Source organism: Martes martes, assembly GCF_963455335.1.
Source record: "Martes martes genome assembly, chromosome: 1".
In the NCBI taxonomy this organism is placed as follows: domain Eukaryota; kingdom Metazoa; phylum Chordata; class Mammalia; order Carnivora; family Mustelidae; genus Martes; species Martes martes.
This window is the reverse complement of record NC_137888.1, coordinates 206,109,985-206,130,162: the sequence shown is the minus strand read 5'-3', so window position 1 is coordinate 206,130,162 and position 20,178 is coordinate 206,109,985. Positions and strand designations below refer to the sequence as shown.

The 20,178-nt window shown below is 40.4% G+C and overlaps 1 protein-coding gene and 1 pseudogene across 2 annotated transcripts in view; one reads left to right on the top strand and one right to left on the bottom strand.

Moving 5' to 3' along the window:
* Positions 1-20,178, bottom strand: part of LOC308351624 (olfactory receptor-like protein OLF4) — a 60,817-nt pseudogene that overhangs the window by 18,391 nt on the left and 22,248 nt on the right. The window lies entirely within an intron of this gene.
* On the top strand, positions 5,348-6,304 carry LOC308351405 (olfactory receptor-like protein OLF4; the record flags this gene model as incomplete). Its single annotated transcript, XM_080817027.1, has 1 exon — positions 5,348-6,304. The coding sequence occupies exon 1, from the start codon at positions 5,357-5,359 to the stop codon at positions 6,302-6,304; it is 948 nt and encodes a 315-aa protein (XP_080673153.1). The 5' UTR covers positions 5,348-5,356.

The following is a 20,178-nucleotide window of genomic DNA, read 5'->3' as shown; positions in this document are numbered from 1 at the left end:
CCAGAGGACTTTCCCACTTGGGAGTCATGTGCTTAGAGTTCGGAGTCATGAGAGGGAAGTGTGCCTAATGAGCAGACATGGAGAGTTGTAAATACCTTCTCATCTTCAGTACGTCAGTCCTGGCAACAGGAAGGGCCATGATTCTTTTCTATTTGTTCTGAGTCCTTACTCTGGCTGGAGGCCAATATTTCACTCCTTCCTGCTGCCTCAGCTGAAGACAGAGCTTGAGTCCCTATCAGCTGTCATCCAGGGAGGAATTCAACTTCCATAAAGACACCTTCTTGTCACACACCCCAGCCAGGTGAGTCCAACATCACAGTGGTCCATGGATGACAGGGTCAGAGAGAATGGAAGCCAAGAACATTGACCCATCACCATGTGAGAGTCAACTCAGCTTAGCCCAGAACAAGTTATCACTGTATTTGTCTGTTTGCTTAAGTATTTAATGTATTATTAGTGCTAATGTCAATTTTGCAGAGTAACAGCTACTCACTTTTGAAGGTCTTTCATATTCTTTATTATTAAACTGTTAATATAGCAATGCTAGAAAAAGTGTGTTGAGATTGTTACACTCAATGTGTGGATCTAATTGGGTGTAATTTTGTCCTCTGGGAGTCATTGATCAGCTGGAGCCAGCTTTGCCTGTCACACTGGAGAAGGGTTCATGGAGGACAGGAATATCTAAACATCCTACAATGCACAGGACACACTTCACCCCAGGGCAGGCTCTGGCTAGAATGTCCATGTGCAGAGACAGAGAAACCCTGGGGTAAAGAATATCACTATTTGGATCACAGCTATCTTCAGGTTCTGCCTTCAACCTTGTAACACTTACTTCCTGCCCACAAATCCGCAGTAACCCCTTGGCTACCAGTTAAAAAGTTTTAACCACAGTGGTACCTGGGTGGCTCCGATGGTTAAGCATCTGCCTTCAGCTCAGGTTATGATCTCAAGGTTCTGGGATCCAGCCCCACAGAGGGCTTTCAGACAGTCAGCTCCTCCCTTTCACTCTGCCTGTCCACCTGCTTATGCTCTCTCTGTCTCTCAGATGAATACATGAGATATTTAAAATAAAATTAGTTTCAACATTGTTGATTAATTAATTCAACATTGTTTGTTTGTTCAACAAAATATGCAACAGCTCTGTAATTTTTCCTCCCAGGCTGCTGGTGATGGAGATGTTTCTTGTTTTTGTTTTTTTTTTTCACTAAATATTAGTTTTTATTATTCTTATCATTGATGACTAATTAGATTGAGTATATTTTTTCCTTGATTTTTTGGTTTTTATTTTCTTTTATTTCTTTTCAGCATAACAGTATTCATTTTCTTTTGCACCACACCCAGTGCTCCGTGCAATATGTGCCCTCCCTAATATCCACCACCTGGTTCCCCCAACCTCCCACCCCCCACCCCTTCAAAACCCTCAGGTTGTTTTTCAGAGTCCATAGTCTCTCATGGTTCACCTCCCCTTCCAATTTCCTTCAACTTCCTTCTCCTCTCTGTCTCCCCATGTCCTCCATGTTATTTGTTATACTCCACAAATAAGTGAAACCATATGATACTTGACTCTCTATGCTTGACTTATTTCACTCAGCATAATCTCTTCCAGTCCCACCCATGTTGCTACAAAAGTTGGTTATTCATCCTTTCTGATGGAGGCATCATACTCCATAGTGTATATGGACCACATCTTCCTTATCCATTCGTCCATTGAAGGGCATCTTGGTTCTTTCCACAGTTTGGTGACCGTGGCCATTGCTGCTATAAACATTGGGGTACAGATGGCCCTTCTTTTCACTCCATCTGTATCTTTGGGGTAAGTACCCAGTAGTGCAATTGCAGGATCATAGTTTTCTTAAAGTGTCCTTCAGGTTCAGCGAACTTCATGTATTTGATAGCTATTCTGATTGGCCTTTATTGTTAGATGCCCATATGTTATTCTCTCTCTCCCTCTCTGTTTTTATTTTTAAAACATCATCATCATTTCAAATTATTTCCTCTGATCATTGTTTCTCAATTGACATTTGGAACATATTTTGACCACAAAAAATTTACATTTTATGTAAATATGTCTACCTTCTTACTTCTGAATTTCTTGCTTTATTTAGGGGTGTTGCCCATTTGTAACTTTTATATGTAGTTTTATTGATGTTCTACTGTATTGTTTGGTTACATGTACCCTGAAGTCATAAGCCCTCTGGTTTTTTATAGGATCTGAGGGAGGGTACAGATTTCATAGTCTTCCAGATAGATTCCCTTTTGCCTCCATTTATTGAGAAATTCAACCTTTTCCAAGGAAACTGAAATACAATCTTACCATGTGGTAAATGTCCCTATACATTGAGACCTGATTTCTAACTCATTTAACAAATAAATACCGAGAATTCTAGGAACATTATATATTATATTCTTTTGTGTCTAGGACTTCTACAATTTAATTATTGACCCATATTGACATCATTAATGATTGCTATTTTATATCCTATTTTAGTTCATTTTAGTTTTTCATGCAGTTTTGCCTAGAACAGGTGTTTTGAAATTACTCATTTTACATTTTAAACTGGTTTTATGATCTCTTCATTCTGTTCATTCTATACCTATCCATATTTGAAGGGCTTTTTATATTAAACACATATATTCACAAAACTTGGTGAAAAAAACAAAAATGAACAAAGAAGTTGAAGTCCCTGCACTTTTAAACATGAACCCTCACAATGAGAACAGAACATAATGAAATAAATGTGTGTATGAAATAATATCCACAGACAAAATGATATGAAGGAAATTATTGAGTACAAAAAGATAGAATTGTCATGGTGGACAGGATTGTAGAGCATGGTCTGTGGACCCCTTTGCACATTGGGCAAAATCCAGAATGAGCATTAGAGTGTGCCTCCTGGGTTCGTAAAAGAGATCTATACACAAAGCTCAAGAATATCAATAAAATATGCCACATAGAGAAGGGAGAAAGGGAGTAACATCCCCTATCAGACCACATAGAAATGAATTGGCCAGAAATGATGCAGGGGGTACATGAAAAATAAGTCTCCAGTGTTTAACCCAATGCTCAATTTTAAGAATTGAGTGTGTGTGTGTGTGTGTGTGTGTGTGTGTGTGTGTGTGTATTTGGGCATATATTTTAATATTTAAATAAATTATTTACCCATGGGAGGCTTAAGACTTGGCAACTCTGCATTTTGTAGGGGAACAGTCAGTGATCTAGACTATGTGGGTTGGATCATCTCCATTCCTGGCACAATCAGGATGGCAAGGAATGGTGGTGTGTGTGTGTGTGTGTGTGTGTGTGTGTGTGTGTGTGACTTGTAGAATGTGAGCAGTCCCCATAACAAAGTGCCAGGATTCAGGACTCCCAAGGTGACAAGAGAGGCCATTAAGAAGGGGATCTGGTTCAACTCATGAGATGCTTTTGCAACACAATGAATACAGTGGGAGAGGCATTGTGTACAAGGAAGCCCCTGTGCCTTGAGGTTTCGAGTTAACAGAGAGGCCACTTTTCTACTCAGTGTGTCTGAGGACTTCTCTCCTCAGACTCGCTCCTGCTCATTCCCCTTGTAGCACTGGCTTTGCTTTTTTCACTTGAACATTTGGAAACAAGTACCTTTCTTTTTTCTATTATTTATTTTCAGCATAACAGTATTCATTGTTTTTTCACCACACCCAGTGCTCTATGCAATCTGTGCCCTCCCTAATACCCACCACCTGGTTCCCCCAACCTCCCACTCCCCGCCCCTTCAAAACCCTCAGGTTGTTTTTCAGAGTCTGTAGTCTCTCATGGTTCACCTCCCCTTCCAATTTCCCTCAATCCCTTTCTCCTCTCCATCTCCCCTTGTCCTCTATATTATTTGTTCTGCTCCACCAATAAGTGAAACCATATGATACTTGACTCTCTCTGCTTGACTTATTTCACTCAGCATAATCTCTTCCAGTCCTGTCCATGTTGCTACAAAAGTTGGGTATTCGTCCTTTCTGATGGAGGCATAATACTCCATAGTGTATATGGACCACATCTTCCTTATCCATTCATCCGTTGAAGGGCATCTTGGTTCTTTCCACAGTTTGGCGACCGTGGCCATTGCTGCTATAAACATTGGGGTACAGATGGCCCTTCTTTTCACTACATCTGTATCGTTGGGGGAAATACCCAGTAGTGCAATTGCAGGGTCATAGGGAAGCTCTATTTTTAATTTCCTGAGGAATCTCCACACTGTTATCCACAGTGGCTGCACCAGTTTGCATTCCCACCAACAGTGTAAGAGGGTTCCCCTTTCTCCACATCCTCTCCAACACACGTTGTTTCCTGTCTTGCTGATTTTGGCCATTCTAACTGGTGCCAGGTGGTATCTCAATGTGGTTTTGATTTGAATCTCCCTGATGGCTAGTGATGATGAACATTTTTTCATGTGTCTGGTAGCCATTTGTATGTCTTCATGGGAGAAGTGTCTGTTCATATCTTCTGCCCATTTTTTAATATGATTATCTGTTTTGTGTGTGTTGAGTTTGAGGAGTTCTTTATAGATCCTGGATATCAACCTTTTATCTGTACTGTCATTTGCAAATATCTTCTCCCATCCCGTGGGTTGCCTCTTTGTTTTGTTGACTGTTTCTTTTGCTGTGCAGAAGCTTTTGATCTTGATGAAGTCCCAAAAGTTCATTGTCGCTTTTGTTTCCTTCGTCTTTGGAGACATATCTTGAAAGAAGTTGCTGTGGCTGATATCAAAGAGGTCTTGAGGCCTTTGCACTGGCAATTCCCTCTCCTCCATAATCCTTGATCTGCCTCCATCTCTTACTTGAGATTTTTTGTTCCAATGTCACCTTGTTCACATAATTGACTTACATACCCAAGAAAATAGCATGCCATATTCACTCTGCTTTATCCGTGCTTTCCTTTTCTTCATACCATCTCCACCCTCTGAAATGCTATTTATTTTCTTACTTGTTAATGTATTCTTCTCCATTATTAAGTGGTAGGGAATTTTGTTCTTTAGAACCCTATATTCATCACCTAGACAATGCCTAAATCATGGCCAGGACTTAATTTGTATTTTGGGATTTGCAATAATTTTTTAACTAAAAGTGTGGAATACATGGTCTTTTGTAAATTAAGTGATAGAAACAAAAATCCCATAACTATGGTGGTACAGGGGATCCCCTGAATGGGACCCTATCCATGTGCAAAATATTAAAATGAATACAGACTACAAATTTAATTATAAATTAGAATTAGTCTAATTAAAATGAATTAGACTACAAAATTTAAAAGGTAGCATTTTAAGTCTGTGAGTGTATGAAAATTAATCATGCTATTTGCCTCTGTCCGTGAAGTCACCTCCACCACATGAAACCCAGCAATGATACGCGAATTTCAGAGTTTCTTCTTCTGGGATTTTCAGAGGAACCAGAACTGAAGCCCCTCATATTTGGGCTCTTCCTCTCCATGTACCTGATCACTGTGGTTGGAAACCTGCTCATCATTCTGGCTGTCCGCTCTGACTCCCACCTCCACACCCCCATGTACTTCTTCCTGGCCAACCTGTCCTTTGTAGACATCTTTTCCACTTCCACCACTGTCCCTAAAATGCTGATGAATATACAGACAGAAAGTAAAGTCATAACCTATGCATGTTGTGTCACACAGATTTATTTTTTTGTACTCTTTGCTGTGTTGGATGTCTTTCTCCTGGCCGTGATGGCCTATGATCGCTTTGTGGCCATCTGTTATCCTCTACACTACATGGTTATCATGAACCCTCAGCTCTGTGGACTGTTAGTTCTGATGTGCTGGATCATATGTATACTGCATTCCCTGCTACAAACCTTAATGGTGTTGCGGCTGTCCTTCTGTACAGAGGTAGAAATCCCCCACTATTTCTGTGAACTCAATCAGATGATCCAACTCGCCTGTTCTGACACCTTTCTCAATAACATGGTGATGTATTCTGCAGCTGTCCTGCTGGGTGGTGGTCCTTTTGCCGGGATCCTTTACTCTTATTCTAAGATTGTTTCCTCCATATGTGGAATATCATCAGCTCAAGGCAAGTATAAAGCATTTTCCACCTGTGCATCTCACCTTTCTGTTGTCTCCTTATTTTATTGTACAATGCTTGGTGTGTACCTTAGCTCTGCTGCTACCCAGAGCTCCCACGCAAGTGCAGTGGCCTCGGTGATGTACACGGTGGTCACACCCATGCTGAACCCCTTCATCTACAGCCTGAGGAATAAAGATGTAAAGAGGGCTCTGAAAACATTCTTTGTGAAGGAGACTCTACGTGGCCAATTGTCATAGGAAAGAACAAGTTCCTGAGATTGCTTAAGCTTAGTTTCCTGAGCAAAATTTTATTGGATTAGTGTTTTTATTCAGTTCCTAATGACAATGTAAAATGAGTACATTAGTCTTTAAAACACATTTATGGTCTGATAATTCAAGGGGTCAAAACTCTGAAATGGTTCTCATTGGGCTAAAAAAAATGTTTGCAAGACTTGGTTCATTCTGGAAGCTACAGGGACAAATGTGCTTATTTTTTTATTCCAAAATCATTAAAAGAGTGCAAAAAATTCTAACTATATTTTTTATAATTCCTATAATTAATAAATGCTTCACAGTATGGGATCTAGTAACTAAATTTAAAAGTATGAAATTCCTGATCATTTGGCAAATGTGGAGCTGAGGTATGTCTTGCTCAAGATATTTTGTTTGTTTGTTTGGTTGGGTTTTTTTTTTAATATTTTATTTCTTTATTTATTTGCCAGAGAGAGAGAGAGAGAGAAAGAGCATGCACAAGCAGGGGGAGTGACATGCAGAGGGAGAAGTAGGCTCCCCACTAGGAAGGAGCCTGATGTGGGACTCAATACCAGTATCCCAGGATCATGACCTGAGCTGAAGGCAGATGCCCAATGGACTGAGCCACCCAGGCATCCCTTGCTCAAGGTTTATATAAAAAAATCTTAGTTCTTGCTGAAAAGGAAAACAGTGATATTCTATAGATCGCAGGGCTGTGAGTCCAACACAAGTCAACATTTCGGAGATCCAAGGGATCTAATCGATACACATTGCTCAGTCCTAGACTTTGTGGGAAAAGTTGAAGTTAGGGTTGGGATAAGGTGATGAAAGGTCTCTACTCTGGGAGCAACAGAGCTCCTGAGGAAGAGCTCTGGATTCACTTGGTTATAACCTAGTCTGTAAGAAATACACAATCTCCAGGAAAATTTTCCTTCATGTACACACCAGTGTCCCATAGGAAACTCGTGTGCTTAGAGGTTGGAGGAGCAGGAAGGAAACATGCCTCATGAACAGACAGAGGAAGCTCTAAATATATGTCTGTGCCTCCTTGGGCTGGATGGGACAAGACTGTTGTCTCTGGAATCCTAAGCTTGGCTGGAAGACTGATGCCAGCCTCCTTCCTGCCATCTTGTGAGGGGACAGAGTTTAGTCACCATCATCCCCACCCAGGAGGAATTCAGACTGCCACATAGAGACCCCTCCTTCAGAGCTGCCATTCACATGTGTCCCAGAGCCCAGCAGGTCCTGAAGGCAAGGGTTAGACAAAATCCAAGCCTGCTGCATTTACCTGAGGTCACCTGACAGCCTCCAGCCTAGCCCAGAACCTGGGGATCTCTATGCTCAATTGCTTGTCTGATGAACTGATGAATGAATTCACTGATGATGTTAAAGAAAGAAGTGAATAGTGAGCTCAGCAACACATGGGTGATTCGTGACAATGAAGTGAAGGGATGGGAGGCATAAAGTACTCCCAATAAAAATAGAACATAAGCACTGAGTTTTGCAGTTAAACAGAATAAGAATATTAGGTATGGAGGGATGTCCAGGGAAGTCAGGGAATTTCTTTTTTGTCTTTAAAATGGAACATATTTGTCTCTGTTTCCATACTGATGAGAAAAATCTAGACCAATTTATTTCTTGCAGATAGGACCCTGCAACAGTAATTCATGAGGCATACATTTTCACAGCATCCCCTCCTCCTCTGGGTATTCATGTGAAAACAGTTATCTAACAATGAAAACTATATGAAGGAGCTTTGCTTTGAAATGATTTCATTACTAAGGGAGCTGAATATATTTGTGGATTAGCTTTTCATTTTTTCTGTACTGTACATTGTCTCTACCATCTCATTGCATTTGTACAGTGGAGTCAGTGGTTTATTCCTGTTTTTGATTGCATTCTTTCAAACAAAGAATCAGAAGAGGGGTTTCTTTTTGTTTTACCAACTTTGTTGTTTTCATTGTGTTCTAGTGTATATGTATTGACATATATGTGTTGAGTTGTGTTATTAGTAGTATGGGCTCAGATCTGTCACTCAGTATATGGCATTCTTTGTATTCTTTATATTGCTTTTTTATATTATCCATCCTGAAATATTGAGCTGTCACTAATATTTTTTTTTACTTAGCAGTCCTTGCAATAAACAAAAATGAAAATAAAAGATACTTTGTACATTGAGTGCTAATAAATCTCCTCTATATGTATTACCCAATTGTTTATGCATCTCTGTCATTCCCCATGGGTCTTTGTCTCTTTGTGATGAGATCCATTTCTAAAACTTGCATCATATTTGACCATCATCTCTTCTTTACATTTGACTGAAGATTGCCTTTACCTTCATAAGCATATTTCAATCCATATATCTTTATGTCAGAAAAAATAATGACTTAGTGCTTACTCCCCAGTTGTAAAGATCATTCACTCATATTATTTTATTCCAAGTCCTTGGACATTTAATCTGGAATCAGTGACCCATCTTGACAGCACTGAATTATTATTTTATGTCTTCACATACATTAGTTTTAGATTCTCATTGAATTTTTTTTTACATAGTTGTTTTGAAAACAGTATACTTGACCTAATTTCATTCCTCCTGACAATCTTTATTCCTTAAGAACTTAGTGTCTTTAAAAACTTCTCTTCCTGAGTGAAATTAGTAAAGTAGAGAAAGTCAATTATCATATGGTTTCACTTACTTGAGGAACATAAGGAATAGCATGGAGGACATTAGTAGAGGAAGGGAAAAATGAAGGGGGGGGAAATCAGAGGGGGAGTCAAAACATGAGAGACTGTGGACTTTGAGAAACAAACCAAGGGTTTTAGAGGGAAATGGTTTGGGGGATGGGTTGGCCTAGTGATGGGTATTAAGGAGGGTTCATATTGTATGGAGCACTGGGTATTATATGTAAACAATAAATCTTGGAGCACTGCATCAAAAATGAATGACCTACTGTTTGTTGACTAACATACATAATAAATAAATAAATAAATAAATAAATAAAACTGAAAAATTCTTCCTAGATTATGCACACATGCACATTCAAACACTGTACAAATGGATAAGTTGTATCCTATGCTCATCATAAATTCTTTTTAAGTTTTAGGGCTGCTTTTTTTCCTACCTGCTTCCATTCTTCCTTTTTATTCAATAATACCTCATGAACTTGCCTCCAGTCAACTAGGGTAATGCTGATTCTTTATTTCAGAGTCTGCATGATATTTCATGATGTGGCTATGCTACTCACAGTTTGAAAGCCTTTTCCATTCTTTCTCAATATATTGCTTTATAAGAATTCTGCAGATATATTTGGAGATTGCTATGTTAAAAATCAGGTTTTCCACTGGAGGAAATATTGTTCCCCAGGGTGTGGGGGGGGCACTGAGGAATTCAGAGTCACATGGGAGGTGTCAGAAGAGGCCAGGGATGCTCTGAAAATCTTACAAAGCCCAGGACTCAGGCCACCACAGAGAACAGACGGGAACCAGAATGTCGATAGTGTTGAGATTGAAAATTTCTGAGCTGAACAATATGTGTATTTTCATATTTATAGCTGTCTCTAGGTTGTTTTCTCAACATTGTAATAGTTCACATTTCTGCCAGCAAAATTAGAGAAATTTCTTTTGCTCTCTGTTTAAAAATTCCAACCAAGACAAGATGGCGGGGAAGTAGGAGGAGGCGCCTTTTCAGCCTGTACCCTAAAATGAGCTGATTACCAACCAAAGAACTCCGATCACCCATGAAATCAGCCTGAGATCAGAATTATACACGTCTGGATCTCTACAGGGGGCAGAAGATGCCAGTGGGCAGGTAAAGTGGAGTGGGAACCTCGGACTGATATCCGAAGATAAACAAAAGGGGGAGGGAGCCACCAAAGGCGACCGATTGGAAAATAATACCCCAATATGAGAGTGCCCTGCATCTGGGGACCAGCATTAACTTGGAGTCTGGTTGAAAGCACTCAAAAGAGCAAAGGATCGTGGGGGGAAATTGTGGGAATTGGGCGGCTAGGGACAGGGGCTTAAGTCCCCAGACCCAGGACAGCCTCCCCTGGTGCTGAGCCAGAGAGAGTGCGGCGGAGAAACCTGGTCTTTGTCCCTGAGCCGCCAGTGCACCCGAGAATGAGTGGAGTCCGGCGCCCGTGAGGGGCTGGGGGCCACACCAGATGGCAGAACGCGCACCTTGCTAGAGATGCACGCGTGCCTCACCCTCCCCTGAGAGAGGTGCACGAACGCCCAGCCTGGTGTTCTCGGACCCACGCAGAGATAGAGACAATAGAGCCCATAGAGCCGGAGACGCCGAGCTCCAAACCCTGCCCTGGGAGAGGTGCGCGCAAGCCCGGCGCTCTTAGCCCCAGCCAGCGGGAAAATCTCAGTGTGTGATCACTGCTTGGAACCTCTCTGGCGGTCTGGAGCTGCCCAGACAGCCACCGCTGCCTTGGTTTTGCTTACAAGCAGGAGATCCTACGTCCCCAGGGACCGCGACTCAGAACCTGCTCTGCCAGCGGCCCAGGGGCTGCAGCACCTGCAGGGGAGCAGACTGAGGCTTCTCTCTGAGAGGGAGGTCGGGGTGCAGTTTGCTTTCCTCTAAACCTCCAAAAACCATCAAAAGCTGTCAAGGGGAGAGAAAAGAAGTGAACAAACATAAAAACCTCCAGAGAACAAAAGCCTGAAAAAACTGTTTTTCTCAGAGCCCACCCCTTTGGGGGGGTGGGAGGACTTAACTCAGGGAACAGCATTGACTGAATTCCATGTGGCAGCCCCCTCCCCCATAAAACGAGTCAGGAAAGAAAAAAAAAAGACTACAAGGGAACAACCACCACTACTTCATAGATACAACTTTTATTTTTAATTCATTCCCACTATTCTGGCTCATTTTTTTTCTTTTTTAATATAGATAATTTTTTAACCTATTTACCATCACAGTGAGATGTCCAGTACATCAAATTCCATGATAAACTTCTAACCTGAATTTTTTGATACATACACATGTGTTTTTCTTTTGCTTTTAGATTTTTTTAATTTTTCAAAAAAATTTAGTTTAGTTTAGTCCAGTTTATTCCTTTTTTATTTTTATTTTCTAATATTCACATAGAGTTAAACTTCAAGGTAACCCCCTTTCTCCAATCAATGCTACCCTATAGGTGAACCAATTTTTAATCCCCCTTTTTCTTAGGAAAGTTGAGTCCTTTAACAAAGATATCAAGATACATCCAGGAAGAATCAAAATAACCTTCCTCGCCCACACTGAGAATCTATAACCATGCTCCCATCTTTTTCTTCTGCCAGTGTCTCTGTGTATTTATGTTTGTCCTGATAATATATAAATCTTACACTTGGGGTTCTTCTTGACGAGGTTCCTCCTTTTTTTGCTTATATATATATATTTTCTCTTGTCATATACTTTTATCAGTCTTTTTGTTTCTCTGTTTTTGTTTGTATACGTCATAAATCTTACCCTGGGGCCCATTTGGGATGAACCTTCTCTTTTATCTGCCCTTTTTTTCCTCTCTCTCTCTCTCTCTCTCTCTTTGTTCTTTTCTTTTCTTTTTTCTCTCGTTTGGGTGGGGAATCCTGAGTGCTCAGAAGTGTTCCAGGGTACACCTTGACGGCACCACAGTTGATACATCCAGCTACATCTGTCCAGTCATGTGTCACCAAAATGACTAGGAGGAGGGATCCCCAACAGAAGAAAAATACAGAGGATGGGCCTTCCGCAACAGAGCAAACAGCTATCAACATACACAATATGTCGGAAAGAGAATTCAGGCTAACAATTATCCAGGCAATAGCTAGGCTGAAGAAAGCCATGGATGACCAAACGGAATTGATTAAGGCAGAATTGAAAGCAACCAGGGATGATGTTCATAATGTTAGGGCAGAGCTGAAGGCCACCAGGGATGAGGTTCACAATGCTCTCAATGAGTTCCAATCTAATCTAAATTCTCTAAAACCTAGGGTAACTGAGGCAGAAGATCGAATTAGTGATCTGGAGGACAAACAGATAGAGAGAAAGGATCAGGAGGAAGCCTGGAACAAACAGCTTAGAAGCCACGAAAACAGAATCAGGGAAATAAATGATGCCATGAAACGTTCCAATGTCAGAATTATTGGAATGACTGAAGGGGAGGAGAAAGAAAGAAGTCTAGAAGATATAGTGGAACAAGTTCTTCATGAAAATTTTCCCATTCTTGCGAATGGAACAAGTGTTCATGTACTAGAAGTAGAAAGGTCTCCCCCCAAGATTATAAATTCAAAAAAAACATCCAGGCATCTCATAGTAAAATTGAGGAATCATAATTGTAGATACAATCTCTTGAAAGCCGCTAGGACAAAGAAGCTCCTTACATACAGAGGAAAGCCCATCAGAATAACGTCAGACCTGTCCACAGAGACCTGGCAAGCCAGAAAGGGCTGGTAAGATATATTCAGGGCACTCAATGAGAAGAACATGCAGCCAAGAATACTTTATCCAGCAAGACTGACATTCAAAATGGATGGAGAGATAAAGAGTTTCCAAGACCCGCAAGGCTTAAAAGACTATGCAACCACCAAGCCGACACTGCAGGAAATATTAAGGGGGGTTCTATAAAAGAGGAAAAATCCTAAGAATAGCATTGAACAGAAATATAGAGACAATCAACAGAAAGAAAGACTTCAAAGATAACACAATGTCAATAAAATCGTATCGCTCAATAATCACTCTCAATGTGAATGGACTAAATGTGCCCATAAAACGACACAGGATTGCAGATTGGATAAAACAACAGGACCCATCCATATGTTGTCTAGAAGAGACCCATTTTGAACCTAAAGATACACCCAGACTGAAAGTGAAGGCATGGAGAAGCATCTTTCACGCCAATGGGCCTCAAAAGAAGGCCAGGGTAGCAATTCTCATATCAGATAAATTAGATTTTAAACTAAAGACGGCAGTCAGAGATACAGAAGGACACTATATAATTCTTAAAGGGACTATCCACCAAGATGATCTAACAATTGTAAATATCTATGCCCCCAATATGGGAGCAGCCAATTACATAAGAAAACTATTAGTTAAGATAAAGAGTCATATTGATATGAATACATTAATAGTAGGAGATCTTAACATGCCTCTCTCAGAAATAGACAGATCATTGAAGCAGAAAATCAATAAAGAAATAAGAGCATTGAATGACACATTGGACCAGATGGACCTCACAGATATATACAGAACATTCCACCCTAAAACAACAGAATACTCATTCTTCTCAAGGGCACATGGAACCTTCTCCAGAATAGACCACATACTGGGTCACAAATCAGGGCTCAACCGTTACCACAAGACTGAGATTATTCCCTGCATATTCTCAGATCACAATGCTCTGAAACTAGAGCTCAATCACAAGGAAAAGTTCAGAAGGAACTCAAACACCTGGAAGCTAAAGACCACCTTGCTTAAGAATGCTTGGATCAACCAGGAGATCAAAGAAGAACTCAAACAATTTATGGAAACCCATGAGAATGAAGACACTTCACTCCAAAACCTATGGGATACAGCCAAGGCGGTCCTAAGGGGGAAATTCATAGCCATCCAAGCCTCCCTCAAAAAAATTGAAAAATCCAGAATACACCAGCTGTCTCTACACCGTAAAGAACTAGAGAATCAACAACAAATCAAACCAACTCCACACGTAAGAAGGGAAATAATCAAGATGAGAGCAGAGATCAATGAGGTAGAAACCAGAGATACAGTAGAACATATCAATGAAACTAGAAGCTGTTTTTTTGAAAGAATCAATAAGATCAATAAACCACTGGCCACACTAATCCAAAAGAAAAGAGAGAAAGCCCAAATTCATAAAATTATGAATGAAAAGGGAGAGATCACAACTAACACCAAGGAAGTAGAAACAATCATCAGAAGTTATTATCAACAGTTATATGTCAATAAGCTAAGCAACCTAGATGAAATGGATGCATTCCTGGAAAACTATAAACTCCCAAAATTGAACCAGGAAGAAATGGACAACCTGAATAGGTCGATATCTAGTAACGAGATTGAAGCAGTGATCAAAAACCTCCCAAAAAACAAGAGCCCAGGACCTGACGGATTCCCTGGGGAATTCTATCAAACTTTCAAAGAAGAAATAACACCTATTATCCTGAAGCTGTTTCAAAAAATTGAAGCAGAAGGAAAACTTCCAGACTCTTTTTATGAAGCCAGCATTACCCTGATCCCCAAACCAGGCAAAGACCCTACCAAAAAGGAGAATTTCAGACCAATATCCCTGATGAATATGGATGCCAAGATTCTCCACAAGATCCTAGCAAACAGGATCCAACAGCACATTAAAAAGATTATCCACCATGACCAGGTGGGATTCATCCCTGGGTTACAAGGATGGTTCAACATTCGCAAATCAATCAATGTGATAGAACAAATCAATAAGAGAGAGAGAAGAACCACATGATCCTCTCCATTGATGCAGAAAAAGCTTTTGACAAAATCCAGCATCCATTCCTCATTAAAACGCTTCAAAGTATAGGGATAGAGGGAACATTCCTGAACTTCATCAAATCTATCTATGAAAAACCCACGGCAAATATCATCCTCAATGGGAAAAAGCTTGCAGCCTTCCCGTTGAGATCAGGAACACGACAAGGATGCCCACTCTCACCACTCTTGTTCAACATAGTATTAGAAGTCCTAGCAACAGCAATCAGACAACAAAGAGAAATAAAAGGTATCCAAATTGGCGAGGAAGAAGTCAAACTCTCTCTCTTCGCAGATGACCTGATTATTTATATGGAAAGCCCGAAAGACTCCACCCCCAAACTACTAGAACTCATACAGCAATTCAGTAATGTGGCAGGATACAAAGTCAATGTCCAGAAATCAGTGGCTTTCTTATACACTAACAATGAAAATACAGAAAGGCAAATTAGAGAATCGATTCCATTTACTATAGCACCAAGAACCATAAGATACCTCGGAATAAGCCTAATCAAAGAGGTTAAAGATCTGTACTCGAGGAACTACAGAACACTCCTAAAAGAAATTGAAGAAGACACAAAAAGATGGAAGACCATTCCATGCTCTTGGATCGGAAGAATAAACATCGTTAAAATGTCTATACTGCCCAGAGCAATCTATACTTTTAATGCCATTCCAATCAAAATTCCACCGGTATTTTTCAAAGAGCTGGAGCAAATAATCCTAAAATTTGTATGGAATCAGAAGAGACCCCGAATTGCCAAGGAAATGTTGAAAAACAAAAATAAAACTGGCAGCATCACGTTACCTGATTTCAAGCTTTACTACAAAGCTGTGATCACCAAGACAGCATGGTACTGGCATCAAAACAGACACATGGACCAGTGGAACAGAGTAGAGAGCCCAGATATGGACCCTCAACTCTATGGTCAAATAATCTTCGACAAAACAGGAAAAAATATCCAGTGGAAAAAAGACGGTCTCTTCAATAAATGGTGCTGGGAAAACTGCACAGCTCTATGTAGAAGAATGAAACTCGGCCATTCTCTTACACCGTACACAAAGATAAACTCGAAGTGGATAAAAGACCTCAACGTGAGACAGGAATCCATCAGAATCCTTGAGGAGAACATAGGCAGTAACCTCTTTGATATCAGCCACAGCAACTTCTTTCAAGATATGTCTCCAAAGGCGAAGGAAACAAAAGCGAAAATGAACTTTTGGGAATTCATCAAGATCAAAAGCTACTGCACAGCGAAGGAAACAGCGACAAAACAATGAGGCAACCCATGGAATGGGAGAAGATATTTGCAAATGACAGTACAGGCAAAAGGTTGATATCCGGGATCTATACAGAACTCCTCAAACTCAACACACACAAAACAGACAATCGTATTAAAAAATGGGCAGAAGATATGAACAGACAGTTCTCCAATGAAGACATACAAATGGCTACCAGACACATGAAAAAATGTTCATTATCACTAGCCATCAGGGAGATTCAAATTAAAACCACATTGAGATACAACCTTACACCAGTTAGAATGGCCAAAATTAGTAAGACAGGAAAGAACATGTGTTGGAGAGGATGTGTAGAAAGGGGAACCCTCTTAAACTGTTGGTGGGAATGCAAGTTGGTGCAGCCACTTTGGAGAACAGTGTGGAGATTCCTCAAGAAAATAAAAATAGAGCTTCCCTATGACCCTGCAATTGCACTCCTGGGTATTTACCCCAAAGATACAGATGGAGTGAAAAGAAGAGCCATCTGTACCCCAATGTTTATAGCAGCAATGGCCACGGTCGCCAAACTGTGGAAAGAACCAAGATGCCCTTCAACGGATGAATGGATAAGGAAGATGTGATCCATATACACTATGGAGTTTTATGCCTCCATCAGAAAGAACGAATACCCAACTCTTGTAGCAACATGGACGGGACTGGAAGAGATTATGCTGAGTGAAATAAGTCAAGCAGAGAGAGCCAAGTATCATATGGTTTCACCTATTTGTGGAGCATAACAAATAACATGGAGGACAAGGGTAGATAGAGAGGAGAAGGGAGTTGAGGGAAATTGGAAGGGGAGGTGAACCATGAGAGACTATGGACTCTGAAAAACAACCTGAGGTTTTTGAAGGGGCGGGGGGAGGGAGGTCAGAGGAATCAGGTTGTGGGCACTAGGGAGGGCACGGATTGCATGGAGCACTGGGTGTGGTGAAAAAACAATGAATACTGTTACGCTGAAAAGAAATAAAAAAATTTAAAATAAACAGCAAAAGGTGGTCATTTGAAATATCAAGCATAGAAGATTTATTTTTCATGTACCTCCTCTGTAACTGTTTGGCCAATTCATTTCTATGTGGTCTGAAAGGGGAAGAGGTTAGCCCCTTTCACACTTTGTTATGTGGCATCCTTTCCTTGATATTCTTGGTCTTTGGGTATTGATCTCTCCTTTGACAAACCCAATGGGCACATTCAAATCCTCATTCTGGATTCCATCCAATGTGCAAAGCTACACCCAGGCCATGCTCTATAAATCCTGCTGATTAATGACAGTCTATCTTTTTATACCAAATAACTCGATTCATATGGTTATGTTTGAGAGCCTTATGTCATTTGTACATTCATTTGTATTGTTGTACTCTATCCTCAAGACTATATACACTGCAACATGCAAAAGAGAAAGCACTTACCCTTTTTTGTTTATTTTTGTTTTTGTCACAAGTTATGTGACTATATGTGTTTAATATAAAAAGATCTAGGAAGATGATATGTTATAGAATTAAAAAAAGGTATAATGAAAATAGTTTAAGGTGAGTAACTTCAAAATGACTGTCCTAGGCAAAATTATATGAAAGCTAAAGCTAAATTAAATAGGATATGAAATAGTAATCGTTAATGATATCAACATGGGTTAATAATTAAATTGTCAAAGGCCTACACACTAAAGAATATAATATGTAATGTTCCTAGAACGCTCAGTTTTTATTTGTTAAATAAGTCAGGAATTAGATCTCAGTGTATAAGGATAGTTAACCACATGGCAAGATGGTATTTCATTTCGGTAGGAAAGTCTGAATTGCTAAATAAATGCTGGCTTAAAGGGATATAAATATGGAATAATATAAATTTAATCCCCTCCCTCAGATCTTACCAAAAAACACAGGGCTTTTGACCTCAGTGTAAGTGTAACCATACAGTATAATAAAACATTAAGAAAAAAAAAACATACAAAAAACCTATACATAGGCCTCCTGGGTGGTGCAGTCAGCTAAGTGTTTGCCCTCAGCTCAGGTAATGAACTCAGGGTCCTGGGATGGAGCCCTGCATCTGGCTGCCTGCTCAGCAGGAAGTCTGCTTCTCTCTCACCCTCTGTCTGCTCTTCCCCCTGTTCGCACACTCTCCCTCTCTCTCTCAAATAAATAAATAGGATCTTAGAAAAAAAGAAAACTACATATAAAATGTACAGGTGGGCAACACCACTTAAATAAGCCAAGAATCTCAGAAGAAAAAGAATCAATATATTTAAATCAAATTTAAAACATTTCCGGTCAAAATATGTCCCAAACATCAATTGAGAAACAATGATCTGAGGATATCATTTGAAATGCTGATAATGTTTTAGAGAAAAGGAGAACCACATATGGGCATGATAATAAAGGCCAATCAGAATGGTCATTTAAATATCTGAAGTTTGCTGAAACTGAGGGCTAGTTTAAGAAAACAAGAAACATTCTATCACCCAGCAGCCTCGCCAAAAAACTTACAGAACTGCTACATTCTAGCTGGAACTTTTAAACTGGTAGCCAAGGGTTACTCTGAATTTTCTGGTAGGAAATTTAAGTGTAACAAGATTGAAGGCAGAACCTGAAGGCAGCTGTGATCCAAATACTGATATTCTTTACCTCCAGGTTTCTCTGTCTCTGCACGTGGACATTCTGGCCACAGCCTGCCTGGTGTAGGGGGTGTCCTGGGCCTTGGACGGTGTTTAGGGCATCCCCTGGCCTCCACGTACCCCTCTCCAGTGTGACAGGCAAAGCTGGCTCCAGCTGATCAGTGACTCCCAGGGGACAAAATCACACCCAATTAGAACCACACATTGAGTTTAACAATCTCAACCTACTTTTTCTAGCATTGCTATAATAGCAATTTAATGAAAAAGAATTTGAAAGGCCGCCAAAAGTGTGAGTCACTCTGTGAAACTGACATTAGCACTGAATTAATTACTTAACCAAGGAAGCAAACACAGGGATCTCTTGCTCTAGGCTAAGTTGAATTGGCTCTCAGGTGGTGATGGGTCAATGTTCTTGCTTCCATTCTCTCTGACCCTGTCATCCACAGTCCACTTGGATGTTGGACTCACCTGGCTGGGGTGTCTGGCAGAAAGGTATCCTTGTGGAAGTCTGAATTCCTCCCTGGATGACAGATGCTAGGCACTAAATCTCTGTCTTCAGCTGAGACAGCAGGAAGAAATGAAGCATCGGTCCCCAGCCAGAATCAGGACTCAGAACAAAGAGACAAGAATCATAGCCCTTCCTGTCCAAGGCTGCACAGGCTGATGGACTCGAGACAAGGGGGTATTTACAGTTCCCTACATCTGGTCATTAGGCACAACTCCCTCTTGTGATTCCAGCTGGGTTCCCAAGTGGAAAAATGTTTTGCATACAAAGAAATTTCTTTAATGAATCTGTTCCCCAGGGACAGGTTTAGAGGTAGTAGATCCTGGGGTGCCTGGGTGACTCAGTGGGTTAAGCCTCTGCCTTCAGCTCAGGTCATGATCTTAGGGTCCTGGGACCCAGCTCTGCATCTGGCTCTCTGCTTGGCAGGGAGCCTGCTTCTCCCTCTCTGCCTACTTGTGATCTCTGTCTGTCAAATAAATGAATAAAATCCTTAAAAAATAGTGAATCCAGGTTTTTTTTAAGTTTTTATTTAAATTTCAGTTGTTTTCATTTTACTCCCTTTCTCTAAACTTGCCTCCTTCCTGATGTTGAATTTCCTAGCATCTTTTTTTTAAACTTTATTTTATTTTTTCAGTGTTCCAAGATTCATTGTTTATGTATCACACCCAGTACTCCATGGCATCTTACCCCAGCTCAAAGTTCTAATTTCCTCCAAGTCTAAGCCCAAGTAACCTAACTGGTTTAGGTCTCTTTATCTTCAAAGTATTGTCATGTGGTAGGAACCCAGCCCTGTGATCTCCTGATAAAAATTAATTAATTAGTTAATTAACTAACTAATTAATTAATGTGGAGAAGCTGATTTGTTGTCAAAAACTGATCCCGGTGTTTCACAGCCAAATTGTAATGGGAAGGCAGGGTTTGTGATAAGGAACACTAACCTTATTGCTTTGCCAGGCAGAGGAGGCTGAAGCAGGCTAAATCCTTCAAAAAGCTGTAAGCCCACCTGGGAG